The sequence below is a fragment of the Dendropsophus ebraccatus genome, chromosome 1 (assembly GCF_027789765.1).
Source record: "Dendropsophus ebraccatus isolate aDenEbr1 chromosome 1, aDenEbr1.pat, whole genome shotgun sequence".
Lineage (NCBI taxonomy): Eukaryota > Metazoa > Chordata > Amphibia > Anura > Hylidae > Dendropsophus > Dendropsophus ebraccatus.
In genome coordinates, this window is record NC_091454.1 from 172182107 (window position 1) to 172205933 (window position 23827).

At 45.0% G+C, this 23827-nt stretch overlaps 1 protein-coding gene across 9 annotated transcripts in view; it reads left to right on the forward strand.

Moving 5' to 3' along the window:
• Window positions 1-2337: 2337 nt before the first annotated feature.
• The window catches only part of DET1 (DET1 partner of COP1 E3 ubiquitin ligase), a 42683-nt gene continuing 21193 nt past the window's right edge, over window positions 2338-23827 (forward strand). Inside the window, exons 1-6 of one of the 9 annotated variants that reach the window (XM_069984814.1) lie at window positions 2338-2409; window positions 3365-3430; window positions 3503-3585; window positions 8875-8948; window positions 11095-11172; window positions 20923-22028. In XM_069984814.1, the coding sequence (XP_069840915.1) occupies window positions 20931-22028 (1098 nt within the window). In that variant the 5' untranslated portion in view covers window positions 2338-2409; window positions 3365-3430; window positions 3503-3585; ... (1 more) ...; window positions 11095-11172; window positions 20923-20930. The other 8 variants (XM_069984805.1, XM_069984857.1, XM_069984821.1 and 5 more) reach the window with 8 other exon arrangements.

A 23827-nucleotide genomic window follows, 5' to 3' on the forward strand; every position in this document is an offset into this window, starting at 1 on the left:
GGTTCTCATAGAAACCATGTAAAAACTGAAATTGAGGCCCATTGGTGAGATGAGCCCTCCAAAATACTGGGAGTTACAGGAGAACTGATAACAATACAGTCTTCTTAGGAGACCCTGGAATTTGAATGTTCACACTTTAAATCCTTTAAACAGTATCTAAGAGAAGGTAAATTTAAATTGAATTTGATGTAAAACCACCCACTACTACTGCCTCTACCAAACTGATTGATCATCCCTGCTAAACAGCGACTTCATTCAACCAAAAAACATATAGAAAGAAAATTAGAAGGCCCTTGTAGTGAGTCCTTCAAAAAATTGATTTTGTGGCCTTTGAGGTGAACCCTCCACCATTCCCATTAGATTCAATTTAATAAAAAAAAACGGAAATGAAAGATTCAATTGAATTCGAGTTAATTTGAAAACGAAGATTAAAAAAAAACAGCCTTTACCGACCTGCCGGCTTCTGCCTTTGAAACAGCTACAAAGTGAAAGGAAGACGGAGGACACCCCCAGCAAGTTTATATCCACATTTAGGCTGGGTTCACACTACGTATGTTTCAGTCAGTATTGTGGTCCTCATATTGCAACCAAAACCAGGAGTGGATTAAAAACACAGAAAGGATCTGTTCACATAATGTTGAAATGGAGTGGATGGCCGCCATGTAACAATAAATAACTGCCATTATTTCAATACAACAGCCATTGTTTTAAAATAACAGCAAATATTTGCCATTAAATGGCGGCCATCCACTCAATTTCAACATTGTGTGAACAGAGCAAATCCACTATTCTATGCATGGTCCTTGAGATGAGACCTCTAAAAATTAGCTTGAGGCATATGAGGTGAGCCCTACAAAAATTAGCTTGAGGTACTTGAGGTGAGCCTTTTAAAAGCTGAGTTAGAGGTGTGGGGATTTGTTTAAATGGCAATAGAAAAGTCTCCCTCCATATGCAGTTTAGCCAAATATTTTATAAGGCAATGGAAACCCAGCCTGGAATTCATGGGAGCAGTCATCCCACCCAGCACTAAGACTGCTCCAGTGAAAGACTGGCCCAGATCAGCTGTGCCATATTATTTTATTAAAGTGACAGTAACCTATGCCTACAGACAAAAGCTACCGGTTTACTTCACCGAGACCAGGCACCTTGGTGACGCATTTCTGTCATATAATATGACACCTTGTACCTTTTCACAAGGCTCTTGAGTTGAGCCTTTTAAAAGCGGAGTTGAGGTCCTAGAGGTGAGCCCTTCAAAAATTAGGTAAGACCTCTAAAAAATTATATGGAGGCCCTTGAAAGAGCCCCTGAAACAATTATGAGCATAGCCCTAGAAAAAAGTATATGGATGCCCTTGAAAGAGCCCCACAAAAAATCATGAGCATGGCCCTTCAGGTGAGCCTCAATGCTGTTTTTTTTTTTTTAAATGGCCTCTTTTTTAAAATGGCACCTCTGTGCACACCGCATTCTCCCTTATAACGATAAGGGATTCTTTGAGGACGTATAGGTTCCAATGGTTAATGTTACCCACAGAACACAAAAAAGTAGTACCAAATTATTTATTTTGGCACACTCTCAGTATACAGCAGTATACCCTATATATGATTTTTTAGAAATACCTTCAGGCAATAGGTGTTTCAATGGTTAATGTTAACCACAAAACGCAAAAAAGTAGTACCAAATTACTGTATTATATTTTTGTCACACTCTCAGTATACAACCAAATACCCTATGGCTATGTTCACTTGTTTTATCAGCTCACTTTAAAATGATGTCCGTTATTTTTTTGAGTCTAAAATAATGGAGGTCATTTAGCTGTCTGGCTGTTGGTACATTATTCTAATTTGGGTTTACTAATTGGCCTTTGGGTGTGGCTTAATTGAAAAGTCAATTGAATTCAATAGTAAAAGCGGAGACAAAAGAAAAACTGTGAACAACTAATAAAAAACGTCCGTTGCAAAATACGTCCAAAAATAATGATCATGTTCATTATTTTGACGTCCGCTGTAAAAACGTCCGTTATTCAATACATTATGTGCATTGGACGTCCGTCTTTTCATTGACTTCAATGCATTGCCATAGCAGTCAGTTAAATCGCGGCAATAACGGATGTTGTTTAAAATTTCAAAATCGGACGACTGTTCTCTATTTTTGTGTGAACATGGCCTATATATGATTCTTTTAGAAATGCCTTCAGGCAACAGGCGTTCCAATGGTTAATGTTACACATAAAATGCAAAAAAGTAGTACCAAATTATTATATATTTTTGGCACACTCTCAGTATACAGCTGTATACCCTATAAACTATAAAGTTTTCAGCAAGAAGATACACTGCAGCATATTCCTCCCAGTGCACTTCGGCTGCCTGCCTATCTGAACACACTGATGTGCTGCTAGCCGGTTTAATAGCGGTATATACTGTATGTGTGATGAAGCTCTGCTGTTTATAATTTTAGCCCCAACAAGGACTTTTAGGTGTCCCTTCTGCCTAAAATCACCTAATACCTGACTGTCCCTGCTACACACTGTCTCCTTGTCTAGCTCCAAGTAGCATCTGAATACAAATATGAAAATCACTACTCTTGTACTTTGAAGGTCACATGGTTTAGCCAGCCAACGAATGTAGATGCTTTTCTATCACTTCCTGTGTGCTCATAGTGCCTGTCCCACACCCCCTGCATAGTTAAAAAAAAAACACCAGGGAAGGTGGGAGGGGAATCGAATTTTTACTGCGTAAATCGTGTATTTTGAATAGTGTACTACTCGATTGAATACCTGCTCGATTGACCAGTACTCACTCATCTCTAGTTTTTATAAATATGCTCCTCAGTATAAATAGGTAAACTGATGTGGTGCTTTGTTGCAACTAGTTGCAAAACCCATTACTTTTCTCCTGCAATAACTTTGATAAAGCTCGCCTATAAGCAGGGCCTAGTTTATTGGTAGTCAAAATAGCAATATTTTTTGTGATCTCAAATGCAGCCCTTGACTCCAATAAAGGGCTGAACATCCTATTCCGCCAGAGCTGGGACAAGCAGTAAATATGCACACACTTAAGAATCACTTGGACTGCTATATTTGTCCATATATAGTCTGTTTCCGGTTCAATACATTTTTATTGAGAATTTTTTTAAAAATTTTCAACAACAAAATATTTTTTTCATTATAAATTGAAGTATCTTGCAATGTGTGTCAAAACATACACTTATTAGTAAAGTACGTATCATCTTTACAGAAATATTGGGTACACAATATAACATAAATATAACAAGTAGAACTTGTCCCTTAGGGACGTCAACAAACATCCAAATGAACTAAACTGTCTTCCAAAAATATTAAACATATTTAATGTTCTCTTTAATACAGGTTTTAACATTGTTTGCATTCCCTAATTTCGGTCAGTGAGAGTTATAATACTCAGGTGGACGTTAGGTATGTTATAAGGTCAATTAAAGTGTGGTGATGCTATAAACCAAAATATGGATTTAGTATATTTCCTTGCAGGATGTAGACAAACTCCATGGACCCCATGTCCGTGTGAACCGGTCAATGGATCCCGAACCCCAGGCAATAATCTTCTCATAGTGGTATGTATTGTTCAGGGAGTCATTAATATAGTTTCCATAAAAAAAGGTTAACAAAATTCCGAATCCTTTCATTCAATCAGTTGTCACCTCACTGGCTATTTTGACTGGCTGCATGACAGACTAACCTACCATCACTCATGTGGTCATCCTGTCTTCCATGCATTTCTATCGGGAGCATCATTCTATCACCATACTGAGATCCCTTTAATATTTTGGTTTATCAAAAGATGCATGATAAATTAATAATAAGTATTAATGGGTATTTGATTTAATCTTTATTATTATTTTAGATGTACCTCTAGTGTATAGTCTTTTTTCCACTAGGAACTGGCGGTTTATATTAGAGTGATGTCATCCTGTATTGTGCCAATAGAGCTAATGTTACTTATGGTGCCTATGAATTCCCATCTCTTTTCAGTGCCACTGCTGCTACAATTCTTCCTCCCTGCCATATTATGTGGGTGGCAATGTAACAGTCAAAAATAAGCTTTAAAATGGAGAAATTTAATAGATCCATTATATGATTATCCTATTTTCAGATTATGGCATATACGTGAGCTATACTATATAATATGGAATTGTTCCCAGCTCTTTATTTCCATAGTTTTCAGATACCACTAAACACGTCTTGGTGCACTTATGGAGGGTCTTATAGCAGTAAGATATGAAAGTGAATATTAATGTATAAGGTGGGATGACAGTCCTGTAAATGTGAGAGTGGTCAGCACAGGAAGCAAACACAAAGCCTTTATGAATATAAAGCAAGTCAGTGAACAATTTATTCTTTCTTCATCGGCTGCCAACTATTTATCTTTCCATATTTATGCCCTGCTGCGTTCAAAGGCGATATAAGTTAAGTAACCCGAGAATGATCCTTAAATGAATTCATTATATGTATGTCAGCATCACCTGCTCAGAGATTTTCAGAATATGCTCATGAGCAATCTGTCAGTACAATAAAATGGTCACTAGGACAGGTTGACGCTACAATCCAGGGTTTCATACATACACACAAAGTCAATTCAGACTTTTCGAGCTGTGATCAAGTGACCCAGCAAATCCATTTAGGATTTGACCAGTTGATAAATAATATTAAAATAAAACAGTAATAAATATAAAAAATCCAATCCACAGACATCATATAGACCAAAAGGAGCTGGGCAAATAGATATATAGTTTTGTGCAAAAATTTCCAGGGTATCATTCATTCATGTTCAAATATCTATCTATAATTGTACATACTGTATAGGGAGAACTGTTGTTCATTGAGTAGGACCGCACAACATGAGTACTTAAAGGGGTAATGCGGCTGTAAAGAATTATTGACAGAATAACACACATTACAAAGTTATACAACTTTGTAATGTGTGTTATGTCTGTGAATGGCCCCCTTCCCCGTGTCCCACCACCCCCACCCGTGTACCCGGAAGTGTGGTGCGCTATACTCACCTGTCACGTGCCGACACCAGTCTCCGATCTTCAGCGAGTGACGTCTTCTTCGGGCGGCCGGCGAACAGCTCCGACTGTCCCGAATGCCGTCCGCCCTCTGCAGAGTCATCCGATGCTCAGCCGCGATTGGCTGAGCATAACTGTGCTCAGCCAATCGCGGCTGAGCACAGTTGTGACGCAGCGGAGGGGGGACGGGCGGCAGCGACTCGGCCGTCCGTCCGAAGATGACGTTTGGCACAAGATGGCGGACAGCCCTCGACATGGATCAGGTAATGTATAATGCACCACACTTCCGGGTACACGGGTGGGGGTGGTGGGACACGGGGAAGGGGGCGATTCACAGACATAACATACATTACAAAGTTGTATAACTTTGTAATGCGTGTTATTCTGTGAATAATTTCTGAGCGCCGCACTACCCCTTTAATCCAGAATGAGAAGGGACTATCCTGAAAAAAAATTCTGGCCGAGAAGCAGAGGGCACTACTTTATGTTTATAGACCATAGTAGGGCACATAAGCAGGTGTTTGCAAGGTCATGCTGTAAATGTTTCCCTTTAAATGAAGACACAAACAGACAAATATAGAAAATGATTTTTTTTACCTTAAAATTGTGCAAAAACTGCTATAGTAAGCTTGGCAGATTCAGATACACAAAGGGCTCAAAGCTTTATGGTTACAAGACACCAGTTGGTACTAAGACTTGTATAGGGTATAACTTTCTAGACCTAAAGATGTTAGAAATTGCATTCAGGGATGACTACAACATCACAGGAATGCCCAGAGGCAACTAACTGATATGGGCACAGACTGCATCTAGGTTGAGATGGAAGAGTACGGATCACTACCTTACCTTATCTTGTGACCCTATGCCTAAATCCAATTGACCCAGGTTTACATGAGTCAATACACCAGGTACACTCGGGTCTAAGTACTGTATGTCCACTTCCATCACCCAACAGCACCTATCCATAACCTATCATCCAATTGTTCCAAACAATCCAGCCTTGGTCCCTTTTCACCTGATAATACAATGAACTGACCCCTTTATACCTAACAATGCACTCAGACTATTTCCCTTTCGGGACAAGTTGTTTACCTCCAAGGCTATGTCCTTTTAACCCTACCTAGATGGCAGTCCACAAATATTCAGCTCAACATACTTAATGAGACTCTGCAGGCCTTGCTTGACAGCCCCTTGAGGTACACCCCATAGTACTGGACCTCCGATGGTAACAAAGATGAACCACAACACAGTTTCTATACAGGCCTAAGTCATTTAGAGACCGTTGATGCTCATTGAAATCTGCCACCATAGACTCACTCATCTCTACCACAGGCAGGTGTCACATGCACTAAGAACACAGCCATATATCAACCCTCCCAACACCTCCATCTGGCTTTGCTAGACTGTACACCAGCATCACAACAAGTGCCTCCTTAATAGTTTTAGGAGCCCACCGTAGAAACCTCCCCCACCTGGCTGAAAATCATTCCCACTGCCTAATGTGGTAGAGTTTGGTACTGCCACCATGTACCACTGTCCGTCAGCCCCATAAAGTTACATAAATGGCAGACTGGTACATAAGGAGAGAGAGGACCCCGCCTGCGAGGGCTTAAGTTCTATGAGTTAAGGGGAGAGAGACAGAAGGTAAAGTGCAGCCAAAATGTGGAGCAGAATTATTGTAGGTTATAGCCTAGTTTGAAAAGATGGGTTTTTTGAAGGTCTTGATGGTGGATTAGAGCTGGATGTGTCTGGGTAGAGAGTTCCAGGGTATGGGAGAGGCTTGGGTGGTTGTGTGAAGTACAAACAAGGGGGGAGTACAAATGGAGGTCGTTGGAGGATCGAAGGGTGCATGAAGGATGGTAGCAGGATATCAGGTCAGAGGTATACTGACGGGACAGGTTGTGGATGGCTTTGTATGTCATGGTCAACAATGAAATACGTATTAAATGAATATGTATTAAATGAATACGTTGGGCAATGGGGAGCCAGTGAAGGGATTGGCGGAGGGGAGAGGCAGAGGCAAAGCGAGGGGAAAGATGGATTAGCTGGGCAACAGAGTTAAGTATAGACTGGAGGGGGGCAAGGGAGTTAGATGGAAGGCCAGAGAGGAGGATGTTACAGTAGTCCAAGTGGGAGATAATGAGAGCATGTACCAGCAGTTTTGTTGAGTCAGGGTTGAGAAAAGAGCAGATTTGGGAAATGTTTTTGAGGTGAAGGTGGCAGAGGGTAGTCAGGGATTGAATGTGTGGTTTAAAAGAAATTGTGGAGTCAAAGGTGACCCCAAAGCAGCGGACTTGGGGGACAGGGGACAGAGTGCAGCCATTAACTGTGATTGAGATATTCATTGGAGGGGTGGAGCAACATGAGGGAAAGATGATTAGTTCTTGGGGGACACCAACAGTCAGGAGACAAAGTAGTGTGGGAGTAGGAGACACTAAAAGTGTGCCTAGAGAGGTAAGAGGAGATTCAGGAGAGGGCTGAGCTTGTGACACCAAGGGATGAGTTTGTAGGAGGAGGGAATGGTCAACTGTGTCGAAGGCAAGGAAGAGCACGTAGTATTGGTGTGAGGCTTTGGCAGTTCATTGGCCACTTCGGTGAGGGCAGTTTCTGTGGAATGGTGTGGGCCAAAAGCCAGACTGTACAGGGTCGAAGAGTAAGTTTGATGAAAAGTGGGAAGATAGTTTATGGTAGACATATTTTTCTAATAGTTTTGAGGCAAAGGATGGGTGTGATTGTTGCCTGCTTATATGGAGACGGAAAGATGTCAGTGGTTAGTGATAGATTGGAGAGTTGAGTTGGTGCTGGTATAAATGCTGAGGTATAGTTGGGAATAAGGTGGGATATGATTTGGTCAAGTGCTCAGGTGGTGAGGTGTGATGTGGAGAGTGTAACGCCTGGAGTAGTGGATCCACTGGACCGTCACTAGCGATGGCACTAACCTCACCAGGGAGCGGAGTCTAAGGGGCCGCTGGTTTTCACCAGAGCTCGCCGCAAGGCGGGATGGAATTGCTGCGGCAGGCGACCCCCAGGTCGCTACCCCTGGCTTGGTTGCTAGTGACGGCAGGCGAGGCGTGGCAGGAGCAGTAGGCAGGAGATGGTGCTGCCAGAGGTCTGTAGGCGTAACCGCAGGTGACAGGCTGAACACCGGAGCAATAGTGTAACAGAGGAGCAGGAACCAGGAACAAGGACTAAGGACCAGGTAGCGGACAGGAATCAGGAACAAGGACTAGGGACCAGGTAGCGGACAGGAATCAGGAACAAGGACTAGGGACCAGGTAGCGGACAGGAATCAGGAACAACAGGGAGCTGGGCCAAATGCTATGGGAAGCATGTAGAGGCTCCAACACCTGGAAGGGGGCAGGGCTGGAACTTATAGGGGAGTGATTGACATACAGGCCAATTAGGAGCGCACTGCCCCTTTAAATCTGAGACAGCCGGCGCGCGCGCGCCCTAGGAGGCGGGGACGCGCACAGCGACGGACAGGAGCGCGGTGAGGTGAGGCGCCCCCCGGGGCCGAAGCAACAGCAGCGCCGGGTCCCTGCCTATGGACACCGGCTGCTGCAGATGCGGGAGAGAGGGTGAGGCGGCGGTCCGGAGCACGGGACGCCGCCGTGGCCCTAACAGAGAGTAGTTTACAGAGGTGTTCTACAATGGTGGTGGAGAGGTGAGTTAGTGGGGAAGAGCACTGAACAGGCTTGAGGGGGAGTTGAGGCCACTGTAAGTTGGAACTTTCTTGTCACATTGATGTCATCCACAGTCCCTAATAGTTACCAATGGGACTCATCTCACACATAATTTCATAAGAAGACAACTAATCTGTACATTTTTTTTTAGAATTTTGTCAGCAACAAGAGTACCCAGAAGAAACCTGCAACACATAGTATGATTTACCAGCTTTGTACAGCAAGGTCAGCAGAATCTTAGTGTATGTTCTACTGTGCTGTAGCTAAACTCAGGGTTCAGTTGGGGAGTCTGATATTGTTCTAATTTAATTTATTTGCAGCCTGACCTGTTTCTCCGCTAGGCCACCCTCCGCTTCTCTAAGCATGCACCTGAGTAACTTTCTGTAATTTAATGGTCCAGAGTAGAAGATTTCTTGGTGTGATGGATTATATACCTGCAAACTTATATTTGGGCTTTGGACTAAATCTTTGAGTCTAATGGTGCGTTTACACAGACAGATTTATCTGACAGATCTTTGAAGCCCAAACCAGGAACAGAATATAAACAGGGATCAGGTCATAAAGGAAAGACTGGGATCTATACTCTTTTCAAATCCATTCCTGGCTTTGGCTTCCAAAATTTGTCAGATAAATCTGTCTGTGTAAACGCAGCATAAGCAATTAGGTTCTGCAAAATTCTATCTGTGCACAGCTGGCCTGTTAAGGTTTTCTGTTATGACCCGAGTCTGCTCCTGGCTACATACTGTTTGTTCTCTGCAAGCTCACAATTCTCTAACTACAATTTTGCCCCCCTAAGAATATAAAGTAACTGGTGATGCATACATGTACACATCGCCACTCAGTATTGTACAGGAGCAGGGTATCCAATGGTAAACAGGAGACTCCTGTATAAATATACTGTGCATGCAGTATACAGAGAGTACCCTACACCAATAGCATAGTATGCTACAAAATGCACAGAGAGCAGCAAGGACTCCAGTTTTGTCTGGCTTAGCAGCTCCTGTACTGTACAAATGCACAGGGCTTCTAGTCCGGCCACAGTCAATGATGTTATTTAACGCCTGCAGAAGAGAGGGGGGCAAACTATCCACTTACTGGGGGCAATAATTTAATTGGGGGAGGGGGACTCCTCCTACTGGGAGCATCTGCCTAACTGGGAGATTACCTAATAGCGACATCTATTGAATGGGGGAGTATCTACCTGCTGGGGGCATCTATATAACTAGAGTGGAAATTATTCAAATGGGGGATTACCTGCCTACTGTCCATCTACCTAATAGTGGATTATCTATGTATGAGGGACTTCTACCTAATTCAGGGGTGATTAAATACATACTGGGGGCATCTACCTGCTTGAGGGGTATTGAGGTGTTGCTTTTTTTTTTTTTGGGGGGGGGGGGGATAAACTACTGGGGCTTTTACCTAATGTCAATTATTTATCTACCGTGGGCTCTGGTCTACTGTTGAATCTCCCACCCACCTCACCATAGGGTTGATGCTACCATCTGAGGGCATCCACCTAATGGGGAGAAATTACCTACCACTGGGACCTATCAAACCCCCCCCCCCCCCCCCCCCCAAGTTACACACTTATTATTTGGTACACTGAGGGTAGAAAAAGGTAGAGAATATGAAAGAAAAGTGTGGATCTCAGCGATTTTTTTTTAAGGTTAATTAATAGAGATGAGTGAACCGGGTTTGGGTTCAATTCCATCTGAACCTGATCGTTCGGCATTTGATTAGCTGGGGCTGCTGAAGTTGGATAAAGCTCTAAGGTTGTCTGGAAAACATGGATACAGCCAATGACTATATCCATGTTTTCCACATAGCCTTAGGGCTTTATCCAACTTCAGCACCCACCGCTAATCAAATGCCGAAAGTTCGGGTTCAGATGGACTCGAGCATGCTGGAGGTTCGCTCATCTCTATTAATTAACACACATTATGCTGCATTTACACGAAACGATAATTGGCCCGATCGTACAATTAATGATGTCAGAGTAACAATTTTTTTTTCATAACAATCAGCGTTTAAACGGAACGATATAACGTACGAAAAATTCGTTTTGCGATCGTTTAAGCCTATCTCACACATTGGTTAAATCGGCAAACGACTGTTTACACACAACGATCTGCAAATTTTTTGTGAATGACAAACGATTTGAGAACATGTTGTAAGATCAAAATGAACGATTTCTCGTTCGTCGTTTGATCGCTCGCTGCGTTTACACGTACGATTATCGTTCGAATTCGATCGTTATCGTGCAAATTCGCACGATAATCGTTACGTGTAAATGCAGCATTACAAAGGTATATAACTTTGTAATGTGTGTTAATAAGCTATCTTATCGACATCTTGTGAATGTCTCCAGAGAAGGGGGCTGGTCTTCTTCCTCCTCAGCGTCTTCCACTAAAGTGAACGGGAGAGGAAAAGGCTGCTGGTGCACTTGGTGAGTATAAAGTGTGTGTGTCTAGTTTTTTTTTTTTTTTTTAATAATATCGCTGAAGTTGTCAGCAACTCTGCTACTGAATGTGTGTTATTATTGCACGGCAGCACTGAGCACTTTATTAATGTTTTGGGGAAGTAGTCATGTAGTCATACTGTATTTTTATTGACAGAAAACATTCACTGAGATCTGTTATGCAAGGGTTACTACGTTCTTTTGCCGAATCACTGTGCCACCCATCTGAGGGAGAGTAAGTCGGGTCACCGCCCTCTTCTAAGCTCAAAGTTTCACCCCATTTTCTAGAACCAATCATTCTCCACCAATAGGAAACCTCCATGTAGCATATGAAAAGTGGGCTGAATCAGGTCTGAGAAGTTCAGCCTAGGAGCCAGGCCTCTGGCCAGGACTCATGTCAGTTAGTGTTCCAGTCAGAAGAGATCCTGGGTTCCTGTGAGCCATGCAGCCCACACTGCAAGATACATCAGTCATCTTTACATCTTTGTCCACAGTTGAAGAATTGTGTTCTTGCTTATAGGCCCGCTGGTGCCACCGTCTTTGTTCAGGCCTAACTGATCGAGTATTCCTTAAGTAGTCGCCCATCTCTCTTTCAAGTCACTTCTCAAGTATGTATATCAATGTATATCCTTTCGCACTGAAATTCTGCCAAATTCTTCAGTGTACAGCAGAAGTGCTTAAGGAAAAAGTGACCCGACCAACTAACTTTCAGGCTGTTGAGTTATCTGCACCTTGTGATCAAGGAACTGCATTTTCTATTGTATTGTCATAAAAGAACTGTTCAGTGAAGTTCCAGTTATTCCAAGAAAGAGTTTGCAGGTGTCCTTTGCCTACATACTACATGACAGGGATAACTGATTTAGTAAAAGTGTTTGTGTGACTTTGAAATTACTAATGTACCAATCTCTCACATGAAATTACAGTGACACCAGTACGACAACACCCAGTTAGCCTGTATTATAACACCCTCTGCAGATATCCCAACACACCACAGAAAGCCTTAGATGTTTGTCTGACATATTCTGCCAGCAGAGTCATGGTTAAAAGAATGTTCATGGTGGTCTGAGCCAAATAGGGGAGAAAAGGAAAGCAAATTACTTTAAAAAGATGCCCCCTATAAGTCACTGGATGTAATGGCTTTGTAATCATTTATACAGGCTGCAGACTGTGCAGAGCTGGGATCATCACTACATGGGAATTATCTGAGGGGATCTTAGTCTTTGCACAGTGGTTATATTCAGTGTAATGGTAGTGTGGTAGTAATGTGTCTTCCTGGTGAGAAAGTATTATTACTTTTTTAAAACCCAAATTTTGAATGTGCCTGAGGTGAGTAGTGATGCATACACTGTATGGTTATACATATACTTACATTCACGGCTAGGCACAATTGCCTTGCTCTGGGTGCTGCCAACCTATGCTATGCCATTGCATATGGTTTCATTACTGCAGTAATTCTACCAGCTAAAAAAAAGGTACTTTTTTAGGCGTTTATATTATGAAAAACTTAAACTTATATTCCATTTTGCTTTTGATAAAATTAAGGCCCTGTTCTATCTATATAGTCTATCCTTCAAATTCTTAAGAATGCTTGACACTTGATTCAGAGTGCTGTGAAAGACAAGGGAATTACATAGCTGGCTGGAAATTATAGGATAGGAATTAAAAGCATAAAACGGATAGAATAACATTAATAACACTTGCGGCAATATTTCACCAAAGGCATGAAGAGTTTTTAAATCATTGTCAAGCATTTTATAATTAACATTCTTAGTGACAATTTTCCTCTTAAACTCTAAGAAGCCACAGGTATTATACACCTCCGAGACCAGACTCATTCTAAGTGTTCACTATGTAGGAACGCAGTTTGTATTTGTACCTGACACAAAATGAGTCTTATTTACATTATTCGGGGCAGATGGAAAAAAAATTTTTTATTTAATAATACTGAATAATTTTGTAATGATTGTTCCCATCTTAATAGGCCTCTTTATACTTTTCCAGTGCACTATGTTTGAGGCATATATCAGTATAATAAAAAATTATGACAAAATAGTCAGTCATGTACTTTCCGGGGTACTTCACTGAGGAAAACATTTAGGGGGGATTCATATTATATTAGGCCCCGCCCCCTTTTCCCGAGCAGGATACACTAAAAGGCGCACGCTTCTTAGTAAATCCGGCCGACCAGGCGCCCTAATCTGTGCCCGGCATACGAAATCTACACTGTTGTTTCCCCAGCCAAGGCCTTTCTTCTATACTGCACTTGTTGGATACCTATGAAGATATAAGGATAAAAGAGTCATGTGGCACACCTAGAGGTAGGCAATGACAACCGGACAGGGGTGGGTACCCAGTAGAAATATTGGAGTATACTGAATGCTGGGAGATGAATTTTCTTGACTGGGTGCCATACTGATCATTGTTTCCAAAGGTTTAGAACAAGTGTTTACAGCTGTGTACACATACAGGAATGGCGTCAAGAAGTCGGTGTGGGGGGCAGTGAGTGAACCAGATTTGTTTGTGCAATTTTATTTTGAATCGCTGGAGAACCCCTTTAAAACTGATATATATTTATTTTGCAAGTCAGAATAATTACAACCATAGAGAAACAAGCTTTTGAATTGCCATATTCTGACCTCTATTTGACTGAATTTGACATTAGCTATTGTTTTTTTGTTGACGCCGATCACTGTGCGGGAATATTAACATTATATTTGAATACTTTGTACAATTCTGCATGCAGCAATTCCATATCTGTTTGCACGTTTCTATTTGAGAAATTGGGGGAGGGACTTTTCAGCAATTTTAAAAACCTGTTCATTTTTTGGGGTACACTTTTTAAGTCCCCCTAGGGAACATTGTTTACACCAATCAATACAGTGCTATTGCTGCTCTGTTAGTACAGCCTGCCTGAGGCAGATAGTACAAGCAGATTTACCATGGTAGCAATGCTTGATGCTAGAGTACACAAAGACATTATGGACAGTTGTAGCTGGGAACAGTTTGCGTTTGTGTTTTTTCTGTTCCAGCATAACTGTGCCCCAGTGCACACAGCAAGGTCCATATAGGAATGGAGAAGTATAGTGTGGTAGAGTGTATAAAATAGAAAATAAGTCCAACCACTCACCGAATGAAGTGATCTCTTTGTGCGTTTATTCAGACATCACAGGGAGGGAGCGGTGGCAAGGGTGGCGGTGGCAACTGTGTCTGCTACAGCAGAGCAATAACAGCACATGTGCCCATCAATGTAACCAGACCAGCGCAGAACTCCTTGTGCACATACAGATACCTATTACCGGAGGACAACTGAGTGTTCACAGAACAGTTCTGCGTTTTGTCTAACTAGTTCTGGGTCTAAATCCAAGTGGACTAAAGCGGAACAAAATATGCGATCAGTCGACGATTGGGCGTTTTCCCACTCCTTGGCTGATCGCTGAAACTTCTCCATGGAATGATATTGGAGCATTTCTAGCAACACTCCTTGATGATAATCGGACCATTTAAAAGGCCCCTTACTCTATGAGAGAATTCCAAAGCCAAGTGGGCTAAAGGATCTGGTCCCTTTGTTAAATAGAATGGTCTATGGCCTAATGGTAGTATTATATAACCTGAGCCACTCTGTAAATGAGCACCAATCCTGTAGGTTAGAGGTCATTTACAAATGATACAACTCCATAATCCTGTGGGGAGGGTCCTACATTTTCACAGGATAGTTAGTGCGGCCCTTCGCTGTTGACCCCATATTCTTCTTTACGTGGGGAGAGATGTGTGGCCAATGAGTTTGCAAAAATGTTGGCTGTTAATCCCATAACTGGGCTTTGTAGCAAGGGTCCTTCTGCCAGTGAGGAGGAGCGAGTCACTCTTACTAGTCCTTAGTTTGTATGTTTGCTACTATTATAGTGATCCTGTACATGGTACTTTTATGCTACCTCATTGTCTGAATGTATGTATTGTTGTTGGTTAGTCAGTCACCCTGTGCCCAGAGGGAGGTGCCCATATTTATCCCTGGGTTTGACACCACTGTTGGAGCAGCTGCAGAAATGACAGTGTAGAGAACAGACCGCTGCCGAGTGGCCCCTCTTTAGGGAATGCCCATGTGCCACAAGTAAAAATTCTCTTCTTTAAAAAAAAACATTTTAAATCAACTGGTGTCAGAAAGATATACAGATTTGTAATTTACTTCTATTTGAAAACCTTAAGTTGCCAGTACTTATCAGCTGTTGTATGTCCCGCAGGAAGTGGTGTATTCTTTCCAGTCTGACACAGTGCTCTCTGCTGCCACATCTGTCCATGTTAGGAACTGTCCAGAGCAGCAGCAAACTCTGGACAGTTCGACATGGAAAGAGGTGGCAGCAGAGAGCACCGTTTTAGACTGGAGAGAATCCACCACTTCCTGCAGGACATACAACAGCTGATAAGTATTGGAAGGCTTAGGATTTTTGAATAGAAGTAAATTCAAAATCTGTATGACTTTCTGACACCAGTTGATTTAAAAGAATTTTTTTTTTTGCCGGCATACCCCAATAAAGTAAATGTTAGATGCTCTTGACATTCCTGCTGGCATTGTTAGATCAAGGAGACACATGATACATTGTACCGCTATTGGCCGCACATCTTATTTACAGAGGGAGATGTGCGGCAGATAGTGATCCATTTCAAAGCCACAAAGAAGATGCTAACAACAGGCATTTACTGGCTCCTCGGCTGATCGCTGACACTTACATGGGCCGATTATTGGGGGAATTAATGTTTTTAGCAATGCTCCTGGCTGATACAGAACTTAGCATGACAGCACAGCCACAACCCTCTGTCCCTGCAGAATATTGCATAACAGTACAGCCACAACCCCCTGTCCCTGCAGAATATTGCATAACAGTACAGCCACAACCCTCTATCCCTGCAGAATATTGCATAACAGTACAGCCACAACCCTCTGTCCCTGCAGAATATTGCATAACAGCACAGCCACAACCCTCTGTCCCTGCAGAATATTGCATAACAGCACAGTCACAGCCCCGTCCCTACAGAACATAACAGCAGTCACAGTCCCCCTATCCCTGCAGAATATCACATAACAGCACAGCCCCCTGTCCCTGCAGAACATAACAGCACAATCACAGCCCCCTGTCCCTACAGAACATAACAGCACAGTCACAGTCCCCCTGTCCCTGCAGAATATCACATAACAGCACAGCCCCCTGTCCCTGCAGAACATTGCATAACAGCACAGCCCCCTGTCCCTACAGAACATAACAGCACAGTCACAGTCCCCCTGTCCCTGCAGAATATCACATAACAGCACAGCCCCCTGTCCCTGCAGAACATAACAGCACAATCACAGCCCCCTGTCCCTACAGAACATAACAGCACAGTCACAGTCCCCCTGCAGAATATCACATAACAGCACAGTCCCCTGTCCCTGCAGAACATTGCATAACAGCAAAGCCCCCTGTCCCTGCAGAACATTGCATACCTGCACAGCCCCCGTCCCTGCAGAACATTGCATAACAGCCACAGCCCCCTGTCCCTGCAGAATATTACATAACAGCACAGCCCCCTGTCCCTGCAGAATATCACATAACAGCACAGCCCCCTGTCCCTACAGAACATAACAGCACAGCCCCCTGTCCCTGCAGAACATAACAGCACAGCCCCCTGTCCCTGCAGAACATAACAGCACAGCCCCCCCCTGCAGAATATCACATAACAGCACAGCCCCCTGTCCCTGCAGAACATAAGAGCACAATCACAGCCCCCTGTCCCTACAGAACATAACAGCACAGTCCCCCTGTCCCTGCAGAATATCACATAACAGCACAGTCCCCTGTCACTGCAGAACATTGCATACCTGCACAGCCCCCTGTCCCTGCAGAACATTGCATAACAACCACAGCCCCCTGTCCCTGCAGAATATCACATAACAGCACAGCCCCGTCCCTGCAGAATATCACATAACAGCACAGCCCCCTGTCCCTGCAGAACATAACAGCACAGCCCCCTGTCCCTGCAGAACATAACAGCACAGCCCCCTGTCCCTGCAGAATATCACATAACAGCACAGCCCCCTGTCCCTGCAGAATATCACATAACAGCACAGCCCCCTGTCCCTGCAGAATATCACATAACAGCACAGCCCCCTGTCCCTGCAGAACATCACATAACAGCACAGCCCCCTGTCCCTACAGAACATAACAGCACAGCCCCCTGTCCCTGCAGAATATCACATAACAGCACAGCCCCTTGTCCCTACAGAACATAACAGCACAGCCCCCCCTACAGAACATAACAGCACAGCCCCCTGTCCCTGCAGAATATCACATAACAGCACAGCCCCCTGTCCCTGCAGAACATCACATAACAGCACAGCCCCCTGTCCCTGCAGAACATCACATAACAGCAGAGCCCCCTGTCCCTGCAGAACATCACATAACAGCACAGCCCCCTGTCCCTGCAGAACATAACAGCACAGCCCCCTGTCCCTGCAGAACATCACATAACAGCAGAGCCCCCTGTCCATGCAGAACATCACATAACAGCAGAGCCATGCACAGACAGCACCGCATACAGCAATCTCTCAAGCCTTCACTAACTACAATAACTTTTCTGTGCTAAAGAAAACCCCGGGAGCACGCAGGCTGAAACTAGCTCCGCCCACACAGGGAGATGGTCACGTGGGCATGATGTCATCAAAGGTCCTTTAGCCCATTTGGAAGTAGCATCTACTGGCAACGTTCTGGCAACGCGAGAGTAGGTTTGCGCATGCACGGTCCTGAACGGTGAGTACCCGGAGCTCGTAGTGCTGTAGTATCAGTGCTGAGCGCCGCCACTTACCGGCAGGGAGCCCGAGTATGGGGAGGCTGGTCACTGTAATGGACGCTGTGGGTTATAAAGCAGACATGGTTCCTGTTCACACTCACTTGTCTGCTGCTCATACTACCGCCTGAGTTTACAGCTACTTTGTTGTGGAGACGTGTACGGGTGGGAGAGTCCCTATGGCCCACCGCTGTTCAGCCCTTGTATGTGGTAGTGCCGTAAAGGAAGACGTCACTTCTGGATAGTTACCCATTATAAACGTGACGTCACAGCTGAGAGTTTGCTACAGTTGGATACAGTCTGAGCAGTCCTATGGGTTACAGCCGTGCTCTCCTTCCTATGGCCGCCTGCTGTTGGGAAACTCCTAGACTGCTGGGTGTTGTAGTTCACCAACAGCTGGAGAGCTATGAGGTTACAGTCTGAGCCATTGGTTTACATCAGGGATGGGGAACCTTCTGCCCGCCGGCTGTTGTAAAACTACAAGTCCCATCATGCCTGGACAGCCATAGCTTTCTTTTTGGCTTCCCAGGCATGATGGGAATTGTAGTTTTGCAGCAGCTGAAGGTTCCTCATCTCTGATTTACATTACATTATTGTCAGCACAGGGCAGAGTATTGCTGTGCTGCTGGATGCATGTAGGATTATCATTGGAGTCCTACAATATATGTCACTCTTTGACCTCTTGGGTTTACATCACTGACATTTTCCTATCTATGCTTAATAAATGTAGCATATAGAATTTCATTGTGTAGTTCCTATAATAGTGTATGTAATATTGTGTAAATGGGGGAATCACTAGATGACAGTGTATTGTCTATCCACCTATCACCTATCCATAGGATACCAGATAATCGTCTGATAGAATTGCTCAGACCTCCCCCACTGATCCTGCGATAAGGTTAGAAGTAGTAAGTAGTGACCTGTCAAAGTGTACAGGTTTGGAAATGTTCTCCGAAGCTGAATGCTTTTAAAGTGACTGTACCACCAGGCCCAGGCTGAAGCACTGGAGGCAGGCCAACCCACCCTTAGGGCCCTATTCCATTGGACGATTATCGTTAAATCGTTTGAATCTAAACGATAATTGTTTGGTTGAAATACAGTTAACGATTAACGACCAGACGAGAAATTGTTGATCGCTTTATAAGACCTGGACCTATTTTTATTGTTGCTCGTTCGCAAATTTATTTATTTGATTAGGGCTCTTCGTGGGAGGACACCCTAGCCCCGCTATGGTAGGGTTCCATTGATTCTAATGGAGTCACGTCATGGAGGGGCTGGAGTTTCCTCCCACTAAAGGTGGGTCGGCCGCCTCCAGTGCTTCAGCCTGGGCCTGGTGGTACAGTCACTTTAAAGAGAACCTGTTATATCCCTGGTTCCTCACACCCTGGCCCCAGGACCTGACAGATGGGCAAAACAATGTTCTAATGCTGCTCTATGCAACACTGAATAGCGTTAAAGGGAACCTGTCACCCCCCCCGTGCCAGGGTGACAGGCTCCCGACCCCCCGCTACAGCCCCCTATACTCACCTGATCCCGCTGAGTCCAGCGCTCCGTCATTCTCTATGAGCGTTGGACTCATCTCTCAGCGCGCGCGCGCTGGGCTGCAGCGGCTGAGATCTCCGTGACCTGACCAGATCCAGAAGCGAGACCCGGCGGGATCAGGTGAGTATAGGGGGCTGTAGCGGGGGGCCGGGAGCCTGCCACCCCGGCACGGGGGGGGGTGACCGGTTCCCTTTAAATACAGCTTTGGATGGCGCTTGTGCCATATATAAGTGACTGCTATACAGACACGGGGGAGTGGACATGATGGCTTCAGTCACGCTTGCTGTGCCCTCGTCCAAGGAGAAGCTTTGCATTCAGGCCATCAATCAAGCCTGACTGGGTGAAGGAGGGTGACTCGTGACTAGTAGTCACCACATCTTCTCCTCTGAGACTGGATAGCACTCTCTTGTATATGTTGTGTCCTCCATGCAAAGATGTCTCTCAGCTCCATGCAGTATAGCATAGAGAATAGGAGAACAGCGTCAGGTCCTGGGGTCAGTGTGTAAGACTGGCTAAATATAATGCTATATTTACATATGGAGCACATTTTTTAATATATGTGTCAGGAAGTAGTGTGGAGTATATGTATATATAAACATATTCTTAGACGTCACCACCAAAGATTTAAAAAATTGTCAGTTTGGCCATTATGTGGGGGGTTACCGGTTATTTACTGCAAAGTACACTGTGAGGTATATGGTTATTTATGTATGATGGATACCACTTCATGACATTCACTATAGATATATATCAGGTGTACAAGTATATGTTGAAGAAGTACGCCACCATACACCTCTGATGAATGCTCCACAACCCAGTGTGGAAAAAGCCAGGGACCTGTTCATTCCACTAGTAACCAAAAGGGCACTAAAGTTATGTGCCCACTATATTTATAAGGAAAGGCTACTCCTTATAAGGCTATCTTCCCATACCGAGAAAACAACGGCCGTCTTTCTGGACGGCTGTCACTTTAGCGACAAAAGTCGTCTGCCCCTTGATAATGATGGGCGCAAATGATGTTCATAATTATTTGCGTCATTATCAATTGGCATCTGTCCAAGAGGACGGCCACAAAAAGAACCTATTGGGCACAAAAATGTGTACATGGGATGCCACAGAGGTTATTTCTTCATGACGCACATTGTTGGTCTGTGTATGTATGGGGGTACTCTCCCCTGTAAGCATTGCCTCTACATGAGTGCATCCATCTACATAGAGCAACAGACTTGTTCTGCAGGGGTAAAATTTCATTGTAATGGAGGGAATCCATCTGACAAAGTCCACTTTATAGGTTTATCACTAATGGTTAGAAATGGCTCTTGGGACAAAGCTCTACTGTACTTTTGCAGTTGGATTTATTGGATTTTCTTTTCTGTTTTATAGATGAAGTTATGTTTAAGATGGATCATGACGCCCCTACTATCAGACCTAGGAGAATTCAGAACCAAAATGTAATCCATCGCCTCGAACGTCGGAAAATCAGTTCTGGAAAGCCTGGTTCTCACTGGCACCAAGTTCGTGTTTTCCATCAGAATGTCTTTCCCAACTACACTGTGGTCAATGTGGAAAAGCCGCCTTGTTTTCTGCGCAAGTTCTCCCCTGACGGTAGATACTTTATTGCCTTTTCCTCAGATCAGACCTCCTTAGAGATTTATGAGTATCAAGGCTGCCAAGCAGCTGAAGATCTTTTAAATGGGTACGAGGGGGAGATCTTGGCGAATTCTAATGATCAGCGGTCCGTGAACATTCGAGGGCGATTGTTTGAACGTTTCTTTGTCCTCCTTCATATCACTAATGTAGCTTCCAATGGGGAGCACTTGAACAGAGAATGCAGCTTGTTTACTGATGACTGCCGCTATGTCATTGTGGGATCAGCAGCCTATCTTCCAGAAGAACCGTACCCACCTTTTTATGAAATTTATCGTAATAGTGAGTCTGTGACTCCCAACCCAAGGTCTCCTCTTGAGGACTACTCCCTTCACATAATAGACCTCCACACGGGCCGACTCTGCGACACAAGGACCTTTAAATGTGACAAAATCATTCTTTCTCACAACCAAGGCCTCTACTTATATAAAAACATTTTGGCTATTCTATCTGTGCAGCAACAAACCATTCATGTTTTTCAGGTCACTGCGGAAGGCACCTTCATCGATGTACGGACAATAGGACGATTCTGTTATGAGGATGACCTTTTAATATTGTCAGCTGTTTACCCCGAAGTTCAACGGGAAACTCAAACTGGAATGGCAAATTTATACAAAGAGCCATTTATTAATTCTTTAAAGCACAGACTTTTGGTATATCTGTGGAGGAGAGCAGAGCGTGATGGAAGTGCAATGGCCAAAAGGCGATTTTTCCAATATTTTGACCAGCTGAGACAACTTAGGATGTGGAAAATGCAACTTCTGGATGAAAGTCACCTATTTATCAAGTATACTAGTGAGGATGTGGTTACACTACGAGTCAACGACCCATCACAGGTACAGGTATAAAGACATTTCTAAATTCTTTCATGGGGGAGGTAACAGTTTATTTACCCTTGGAAAATGCACTCCGATCTGTGGGCACCATGTTTTAGAGTAAAAGATGATTATATGTATGGTTGTAGGAAAAGATTCAGTAAAAGTCATACCTTATTCATCTAAACCTTCTCTTGGGATTAGTAGTTAAAGGGGTATTCCCCCGCCCCCCCCCCCCCCCCAAGAGCAAAAAAAATGTAATGCTCCCAAACCTAGATGGTCTTACTCACCAAGTCGCCCTGAGTATTTTGAGCCGTCTCCCATCTTTCTAGCTGCTGTCGTTCCTGAGTTACACATTATTTTTTAAAAGATGGTCTATTATCAAGATAGGAAACTACATTTCCCATCATGCAATGCTTATGCCTGATGATGATGATGAAGTAGCAGAGCTGAAATGGTGACACAGTGCAGCATAGCTGAGATGGTGACATGGTGCAGCAGAGCTGAGAAGTTGACACGGTGCAGCAGAGCTGAGAAGGTGACACGGTGCAGCAGAGCTGAGAAGGTGACACGGTGCAGCAGAGCTGAGAAGGTGACACGGTGCAGCAGAGCTGAGAAGGTGACACGGTGCAGCAGAGCTGAGAAGGTGACACGGTGCAGCAGAGCTGAGAAGGTGACACGGTGCAGCAGAGCTGAGAAGGTGACACGGTGCAGCAGAGCTGAGACGGTGACACGGTGCAGCAATGCTGAGAAGGTGACACGGTGCAGCAGAGCTGAGAAGGTGACACGGTGCAGCAGAGCTGAGACGGTGACACGGTGCAGCAGAGCTGAGACGGTGGCACGGTGCAGCAGAGCTGAGACGGTGGCACGGTGCAGCAGAGCTGAGACGGTGCAGCAGAGCTGAGATAGGTGGGTGGACGGGTGAGACCGATCTGTTGAGCCCAGGGGGAAGGGGTGCCGCCGGTAAGCTGGGATGGTGAGGGTGATGGGGGTGCCGCGGGCGAGCAGCACAAGTGAGCCGCGGGTGAAGGGGGGGGGTGTGTCGTGATGGTATGCCGATGGTATACTGGGACGGTGATCGGGTGGCACGATGGGACGGGAGGTGTTGCGGATAGGCCTAGCAGGGGGGGATGCCGCCGGTAAACTGGGGTGGTGAGCGGGCAGCACGAGTGAGCCGCGGGTGACCAGGGGGGGAGGGGTGCCGCGATTGAGCCCAGCAGAGGAGGGGGGTGCCGGTTAGCGCTGCCGCAGGTCACGGGAGGTGCCGCGGAACAGGCCAGCAGAGGAAAGATGTCGCCGGTGGTGAGCGGGCGGCACGAGGGAGCTGGGGTTAACAGTGAGCCGTGGGTGACCCAGCGGGGGGGGGCGGCAACGGGGGGTGCCGGTAAGCGCCGCCACGGGTGATGCCGCCGATGAGCCCAACGTGCGAGGGGGGGGGGGTGAGGGGTGCCGCTGGTAAGGAAGGTGAGGTGCCGCGGATGAGCACGGGGGGAGGGAGGTTGTGTTGTGGGCGAGGGGCGCGAGTAAGCCGTGAGTGACAGGGGTGATGGGGGGCACAGTTAGGGGGTGAGCTCTGGGGCTGGGGGTGGCACACGGTACAGGTGACTGGTGTGGCTACAGTTAGAGAGGGAGACAGTGACAGCTGCACTGATCACTGTCTCTCTCTCTTACATCAGCCACCCCGAGTCCTCCTTCACTTCAGTTTTAATGGGTTACATGCTAACCCGGCCCATTGAAGAGAAGGAAGACACGTGATGCTGTCTCGGAGGGTGCGGGCCAGGAGCAGGGAGCGTGTCGGGTTGGACTGAGAGGTGATGATTCTATGC